The sequence below is a fragment of the Colius striatus genome, chromosome 4 (genome assembly GCF_028858725.1).
Source record: "Colius striatus isolate bColStr4 chromosome 4, bColStr4.1.hap1, whole genome shotgun sequence".
Taxonomy (NCBI): Eukaryota; Metazoa; Chordata; class Aves; order Coliiformes; family Coliidae; genus Colius; species Colius striatus.
Window position 1 is genome coordinate 96,155,476 of NC_084762.1, and position 8,631 is coordinate 96,164,106.

General features: G+C 50.0%; 1 protein-coding gene across 1 annotated transcript; it reads right to left on the reverse strand.

Annotated features, from left to right (window-relative positions):
* Nucleotides 1-359: 359 nt before the first annotated feature.
* LOC104549831 (ly6/PLAUR domain-containing protein 2) lies at nucleotides 360-8,302 on the reverse strand. The gene is made up of 3 exons (XM_061995847.1): nucleotides 8,229-8,302; nucleotides 2,142-2,261; nucleotides 360-1,080 (listed from the first exon to the last, which is right to left on the reverse strand). Exons 1-3 carry the CDS (start codon nucleotides 8,278-8,280, stop codon nucleotides 866-868), a joined length of 387 nt encoding a protein of 128 aa, XP_061851831.1. The 5' UTR covers nucleotides 8,281-8,302; the 3' UTR covers nucleotides 360-865.
* Nucleotides 8,303-8,631: the final 329 nt, after the last annotated feature.

The following is an 8,631-nucleotide window of genomic DNA, read 5'->3' on the forward strand; positions in this document are numbered from 1 at the left end:
GGAGATGGCAGGGGAAATGTTGATGGGAAGCCACTGGCAGTGAGGGGAAGGGGAGAAGAAGAGAAGAGAAGAGAAGAGAAGAGAAGAGAAGAGAAGAGAAGAGAAGAGAAGAGAAGAGAAGAGAAGAGAAGAGAAGAGAAGAGAAGAGAAGAGAAGAGAAGAGAAGAGAAGAGAAGAGAAGAGAAGAGAAGAGAAGAGAAGAGAAGAGAAGAATCAAAGGACAGCTGCACTATAAATAACTTCAGTGATCACTACAGTTTAACACAACACTCTTTATTCTGCTCAGAAGGGTACAGATTTTAGCCTCTTTGGGTCTGATCACTGGCATGGGAAGTCTCCTGCCTCACCTTTGGGGTACAGAAGTGCCTCCTTAATGTCTTGTGTACAAAGGAGGAGATCTAGAGAAGCCAATGAGGCAGCACATGTGGAGTGAGGGGTGTGTGGGGTGGAGGGGACCTGCCACAGAACTCATCAGAAAACTGCCCAATTCAGCTGCTCTGCTGGCTAACAGCTGGGGGGAAAGCTGCTCTAAGGAGGTATGGAAGGCTCTTAGCACCAGGGCTTTTGCTTTTAACAGGCATCCTACAGCAGAACTTTTTAGTTCAAAACCAACCAGACCACCACAGCAAAGGAAAAAAACTCCCCAGTGAGCCTAGTGGCAGCTGTGGAAGTGAAGCTCCAACTCAACTTGTGTCAGGACTTGCTGAGTTTTGCTTCTCTCTCAGTCACAGGGAAAGGGCAGACACCAAAGCAGCAATTTCTGGCAGCTGTTGGGGCTTGTCCATGAGGCATCTAAAAAGCAAGTTGGCCTGGCAGGGCTTTATCCCCTTCTTCACTGGCTTCTTCAGCATGAAAGGCTGTCCCATCACGGTCTAGACCAGAAGAGGACACAAAGGCAACTTGCCAGCATCCCAACTGGCACAAAGCTGACCCTCAAAGTAGCTGCACCATCATTAATGTTGCACAGGTCGGAGTAGCAGCAGAGGACGGGGCGCGTCATGCCAATGCCATCCACGTCGGATGGGGTGCAGACAGAGGAGCACATCTTGGTGACGGTTGGGATGCCTGTGAAGGGGTAAACTACAAGGAAGAGAGCAAGAAGAAACAGTTAGGAATGGCAGGAATGTTTGCAAATCCATCAAGGGTGGGTGTGAGGAGGCTGGAGCCAGGCTGTGCTCAGGGAGGGGCAATGACAGGACAAGGGGCAACGGGCACAAGCTGCAACAGAAGAGGTTCCAAAGAGATACAAGGTGCAATTTGTTCCCTGCTGAGGTGAGGGAGCACTGGCAGGGGCTGCCCAGATGGGCTGTGGAGGCTCCTTCTCTGGAGACATCCCAACCCAGCTGGATGAGTCCCTGTGTGCCCTGCTCTAGGTGCTGCTGCTCTGGCAGGGGGGTTGCACTGCATGAGCTTTCCAGGTCTCATCCAGCCCTTGAGACTCTGGGATTCTATGCATTGTACTCTGTGAACCATTAGCTGCTTTCACCACCAAAGTCTCAGCTCCAGCTCAAACACAGTTGGACTAATCCCAAGAGGAATATAGGTAACAATTCCCACTAAGTGGTCACAAGCTGAACAGCATCTTGCATCCTCTGTGTCCTGCCTGGATCGGCTTTACCCTGCAACAGGTTGCCCCAGGGGAGGTTGAGCTTGGCCCTGAGAGGGGTGTCAGCCCCTGTGCCAGGCTGCCCAGGGAGCTGGGGGAGTGCCCAGCCCTGGAGGGATCCCAAAGCTGTGGGGCTGAGGTGCTGAGGCTGTGGCTCAGTGGTGGCTGTGGCTCTGTGAGGTGAGGGCTGAGACTTCATGATCTTAAAGGTCTTTTCCAACCCAAATGGTTCTGTGCCAATCAGTTCTTGGGTCAGGAGAGCACTGTTTAACACACACCCATTGTGCAAGTCATGCAGAAGGTCTGGAGAGACAGAATTCTTTGGCTGTACACCTCAAGTCCAAGTCAACACGTCTTTCCTGAGCGTGCTGAACACAGAGCACTCACCAAACATTCACTTGTGTGAAAGCTGCTTTGTGCAACAGCGGGAGCCTGCTCTCTGACCCACAGGAGCTCTCTTCCAGGCTTTGAAGTGGGAAAACCCTACATCAGCAGCCACTGCCTCTAATATGGATCATGAAGGACTTGTCCTTACCATCCTCCCGGGAATACATGGTGGTCTTGCACATGGTTTCATTCGTCTTGCACTGCTGGATGGTCACACACTCCTCAACAGGAGAAGGTTCTTTGCATGTGTAACATCTGAAGGTTTGCACTGCAAGGAGGAAAAACATGAGGTTGGCCTTAGTATGGATCAGCAGGTCCTGTCCATTGCACCTCCAGGTACCACTGGGGATGGTGCCTTCCCAAAATACTCACACTGAGAACAGGAATGGAATAGTAGAAGGTATTTGTAACAATGGGAATGAGAAACACAGTTACCTGCTGGTCAAGGGACAGCCTCAGATGTGGGTTCAGGCAGGTCAAACAAGACAGAGAGACATACAGAGAAGATGATTTACCTCAACTCTCCTCTTACTTTGCATCTCCTTTTCTCCTTGCTCTAGCAGAGCATCAGAAAGAGATCACAGACTCACAAACTCACAGGATCACAGAGGCTGGAAAGGTTTCTGCAGGTCATTTAGTCCAATCTCCCTGCTCAAGGTCCACCTAGAGTCAGTGACCCAGGATTATGTCCAGATGGGGTTTTGATATCCTCAAGGACCGAGACTCCCTGGGCAGCCTGTGCTAGTGCTCAGACACCCTTCCAGGATTAAACTGTTGCCTGATGTTCAGAGGGAACCTCTTGCAATTTTGTGCCCATTGCCTCTGGTACTGGGCACCACTGGAAGGAGCTGGCTCCATCCTCTCTGCACCCTCCCTTCAGGTTTTTATAGACACTAATAAGATCCCCCCCTTGAGCCTTCTCTTCTCCAGGCTGAACTGTCACAGTTCTCACCTTTTCCTCAGAGGAGAGATGCTCATCATTGTGGCCTTCCACTGGACTCTCTCCCATCTGTCTCTAGTCTCTCTTGAACTGTGGAGCCCAGGACTGGACACAGGTCTTTACATGTGGCTTCAGCTCTGCTGTTGAGTCCAAGAGGAGGAACACCCACCTCAACCTGCAGACAACACCTCACCTAATGCAATCCAGGATACCACAGGTCTTCTTTTGCTGCAAGAGCATGTTGCTGGGTCATGTTCAACTTGGTATCCCACTCAGGTCCCTTTCAGACAAGCTGCTTTTCAGCTGATGGCTCCCAGCATCTATTGATGAATTTGTTCTTCTCTTTGCACTTCCCTTTGCTGAATGTCATCAGGTTCCTGTCAGCCCTGTCAAAGTCCCTCTGGATGGCATCACAACCCTCCGGTGTATCAGCAACTCCTCCTTGTTTTGTACCATCCACAAACTTGCTGAGGCTGAGCGCTGTCCCATCATCCAGATGAGGTTAAACAGGAGTGGACCCAGTACTGACCTCTGAGGTCTATCTCATGTTACTGGCCTTCAAGCAGATTCTGTGCCACTGATCATCACCCTCTGGGCCTGGCCATTCAGTCAGCTTTCAGTCCACTTCACTATGTGTTCATGCAGCCCACACACTTCAACAGCTTCTCTACAAGGATCTTATGGCAGACAGTGTCAAAAGCCTTCCTGAAGTTCAGGTAGGCAATACCCACTGCTCTCCCCTCATCTACCCTTGTAGAAGTTGATCAAGTTGGTCAGGTATGGCTTCCCCTTGATGAAGGATATGGATACACAGAAAATCCAGGCTTGAACATGAGCTGCAACAGGGAGAATTTCACTTGGTGGTGTCCATTCTGTCAGCTCTTTCCAAAGCTCTCAGGTAGCAGAGTGTCCCAGAGAGAAGGAGCTGTCTCTGTCAGATTCACTGTGCTGAGGTTCTGCTTTGTAAACAGTTATTGCAAAAGGTTAACAGTGGCCACAAGAATGGATTGCATGGGGACATGGCTCTAGACACCATAGAAACAGACTTTGCTATGCAGGTCTCCAAATCCAGTCCAAGGTAGCTCATCTTGCTATTCATAGATGTCCTTCATCACCTCTCTGTTGAGCTGCAAAAGCCCTTGCAAGCCTGCAGGTACCAACTGGCTCCTAAACATGCAGAATAACCACAGCCCATGTCTTTAAGAGCTTAAAGCCTTTTGTGACAGAGAGACTTTAGAGGCACTGAAGACCCCAGATGGTTGTGATGCAGTATTTCCAGAGCACTACAAGCTGAAGACAGCAAATGAGAACCATGTCTGCTATTTCCTATCACCACAAAAGCCATTTCTGGATCAGCTTTTCAAGGCACTTTGCTCCCTGCAGGTCTTTCTGAGCACACCTCAAGGTGTGTTCCTTAGGTGCATAGCAAAGCATTTTGGTACCATCACAGCCCAGCAAGCCCTCCTTGGTCTGGGAAGCTGTTCTCATCCCTGAAATCCCCTTAAACCCCATAGAAAAGGGAAACAAACCAGTTCAGCTCATCTCAGCACAGCTGAAATGCAGTGTCAGGCAACCATCCACCTCCTGGCAACAGAATGCAGCTTCACCCTAACCAGTAAGCCAGGAAAAGCCCTTTTGTAGACAGACACAGCAATTACCCTGCTTTGATTCAAAGGCAGCTTTACCCTTCTGTTTCACCTGTTGAAGACTGGTGTTGAATTGATTCTACCTGTGACAGCTCTCAAATGCATCTTCAGGGAGGAACTTGGTGATTGTTCTCAGATGCCACGGTGCTCATCACCAGAGAAGTCAAAGGCAAAGCACAAAGGGACACCCAAGTAAGAGAGCATTGTCCCCAACGTGTGCAAACATCACATTTCCACTAACCCTACTCAGACTATCAGGTTCAAACCTGGCTAAATGTGTCAAAGAGCAGCTACAGACACAAGGAGATCCTTTTGAGATGGGAAATAGAACGGGTCTGGAAGTGTTTAGCAAGAAGCTGGAATGAAAGAACCTTTACCTCTGCAAATAAGGCAGCTGGAATCTCACAGAGCAAGGAGGAAACACCATGGTTTGGCAGCTAAAAGTCCTGTTGTAGGAAAGCTTTGGAGTATTTGACTGGTCTGTTTGTGAACAGCACATGTTTGTGGAGACAACGAAAGCACAGTGATCCCTTTTTGTTTACAGAGCTTATGAACTTCAATATAGACCAGCCATGCAGTAGCTTAAATAGGAAATTAGGTGTAAAAGGGAACAGGGTGTATTACAAGTCCCTTTAAAGGAAAAGCTAAGCTTAAAGTGCTGAAGTATTTCAGTGTAAAGATAGCACCTGCCAGGCTTCACCTGGCTATTGGCAGATCCTTCAACTCTGACTTATCTTTGGGGCCAGTCTTGGTCAACATCTTCATCAACCACCTGGGTGAACAGCACAGAGGGACCCTCAGTGAGTTCCCTGCTGGCACCAAACTGGGAGCACTGGCTGATTCCCAGAGGCTGAGCTGCCAGTCAGCGGGATCTCGAGCGGCTGCAGAGTTGGGCACAGAGGAACCTGCTGAGGTTCAACAAGGACAAGGGCAGAGTCCTGCAGCTGGGGAGGAACAACCCCCTGCAGCAGCACAGGCTGGGGATTGACCTGCTGGAGAGCAGCTCTGCACAGACACACCTGGCAGTGCTGGGGGAGAATCAACTGCCCATGAGCAGCAACGTGGGCTCGTGGGCAAGAAGCCAATGGCAGCCTGGGGGCATTGAGGAGAGTGTGGGCAGCAGGGCCAGGGAGGTTGTGCTGCCCCTCTGCTCTGCCAGAGCTGCTGAGGCTCAGCTGGAGTCCTGTGGCCAGTGCTGGGCTGCCCAGCTCAGCAGAGACAGGGCAGTGCTGCAGAGAGGCCAGTGCAGGGCTGCCAAGGTGCTGAGGGCACTGGAGCATCTTCCTTGTGAGGAAAGGCTGTGGCACCTGGGGCTGTTCAGTCTGGAGAAGAGGAGCCTGAGCTCAGGGGGAGCTCATGGATAGTGACAAATATCTCCCTGGTGGGTGTCAGGAGGCTGGGGCAGCACTTTGTTCTGTGGTATCCAGCAACAGGACAAGGGGTGATGGGCTGAAGCTGGAACACAACCAGTTCCATTGAAACATCAGGAGAAAGTGTTGGAGTGTTTGAGTGAGGGAGCCCTGGCCCAGGCTGCCCAGGGAGGGTGTGGAGGCTCCTTCCTTGGAGGGCTTCAAGCCCCAGCTGGCCACGTTCCTGTGTGAGCTGCTCTAGGTGGGAGCTGCTTCTGCAGGGGGGTTGCACTGGATGAGCTCTGAAGGTCCCTCCAACCCCACCATTCTGTGATTCTACAATTCCATGATTCTGTGACTCCTGACAAAGCCTCATGAAGCAGGATGGCAAACTTTGGTTGGTGAGTCAATTTTAGGATCAAGTTTGTGTTCCACCTCATTGCTTTTCCTGCTGCATTCTGCCTGTCAGGTTTTTCTCCCCCACTGAAGGAGATCTGACCATAGAATCCCTTTCTTTCCAAGTCATCGTCTATTAATTAATGATGTTCCTCTCTGAGCTGCTGTTTCTCCCTTGACAAGCAGACATGAAAACCCAGAATGAGCAGGGGAGACAATGATCATTGATCTCTGCTGTAGCATCTGTGGTGAGCACATGGAGCTCCCATTGATCTTGACACAGCACCCCAAGGCTTTGAACTAAGAGTGACCAGAGCCAGGACATGTCTTAGTGATAACAGAACAGTCAGTGCAATACTAAAGGGAGGTCTAGAGGTGTGGGTCTGCCTCTGCAAACAGCAGCTGTGTTCTCCCCAAAGAATCCTCCCAAATCCCTTTCTTCTGCACCCACTTGTCCTTTTCTTGCTGAATCCACTTGTGCAGACCCAAAGACAGAGGAAGGGAAAACATCCTCACCTAAGGGAGGAGAATATCCTTACAGAAGAAGGAAATAAATGCAAAGGAAGAAATCCTGACTCAGCTCCACATCCTCAGGCACTGACAAAATCAAACCCTGCACTGCCTGGATCTGGAGGAGAAGCTCAGAGGGTGCAAGTATCCCAATTAACAAGCACATCTCCTGCACTTGCCCCTGCATTGGGCTTACCTTGGTCACCCAGGCTGAAACAGAGGCTGAGCTTGGGATTCTCAGTGTGAAATGAGGTTTTGTGAAAGAAGTTACTGTGTTGGCAGCATGGAGAGATGAAGAGTCTATGCCAGGATGGCCTTTGTACCATACAGTCACCTCCCACTATTAAAGGTTAGGGTCTGTGATGAGGGGATTCCTCACTCCCTAGGGAATGAAAACATTCATATCCCAAACATCCCTCCATGCTTGGCTTCATGGAGTTGGTGATGGAGGAGAAGCAACTCAATCCCACTGATGGAAATGGTAGGGGTGTGAAAGGAGCTCAAGAGCTCATCCAGTCCAACCCCCCTGCAGAAGAAGGTGCCACCTGGATCAGGTCACAGGCAGGTTTGTATGGCATCCCTGGACAGACTGGACTTCATGGGGTTTGCTCCCTACCTCCACATCCCAAATAGGTCATCCCCAATATAAGGCTGCAGTTGGCCTGGACTGTGTGCTTCAAGTCAAGCCAGCAAGGTGACAAGTGGCCTAATAAATGCAGAAGGGAAGGAGGGAGGATGATGAGGGTCACTCTCAGTGGTGACAAACCCTCAAATCCTCCTGCAGATGGTGAAAATCCCCCCCAAACCCTTCACACTTCTTTGTTTCCCAAGGCCATCTGCCAACATTTGCCACTGACTTCATGCAAACCAAAGCTATTACTAAACAGAGCTGGGAAAAAATCAACCCCTGCAGTACCTGGGCCACCAGCTTTGTGTCCCAGCCCACCCAGTTTAGCAAACCCACACATGCAGCTGATGATTAGAGAGAACTGTTACACTCACTGCATTAACCTGGCTCTCTGGCTTCAGGGCTGAGCAGCAAAGGAGGAACAGAAGGTTTGAACAAACAGACAAAACCAACCAAAACAGAAGAAGGGGAGAGAGAGACTGAGCAACAAAACATGCAATTGGCATTGAAGAAATCACATGCTCTAATCACACTTTGGCTTGGGACACTTCCTAAAGTGCCTGAACTAACGAGCCCAGTGAGACCATGATGGTCCTGAACACCTGAGAGGCTGGAAACACTCCAAAGACAGGGTTGGGAGGGGTTTTCTTTTGCTGAGAGATGCTCTAAGTGGGAAGTGTGGACTTGAGAGGGAACAGGGTGCACTCCATCTCATCTCATGCTGCATCTCCTGTAGGAGCCAGGATAAATCAGAGCAGGAACTTACCAAAATCCATCCAAATGATAGCCAGCAACAGAAGAAACAGAAACACCTTCATCTTGCAGGGCCTCAGGTCATCTGGTTTCTGGGCTGCCACCAGTCTTCCTCGTTGGTTTTAATGGCACACACCTCCTGGTGACTTGCCAGGTACTGACCCCAAGAGCCTATTCTACTGGAAAAACGAGTCTGATTGAGCTAGAAAAGAATTGAATGAGTTACAAAGCAAACCCCACCTCCTGCCAAAACCTCTTTTCATGTTCCTTGGAGAAGAAAATGAGGGTTTGCAGGGTGGACAATAGCTGAGGTTGCTTAAGACAAGTGCTTTGTGTCTAAGCATGATGTGTAAGACCAGAGGTATTAAATAATCCCAGGCTTCATGCCTTGCTTTGCAGCTCAGTGATGTTTCTTC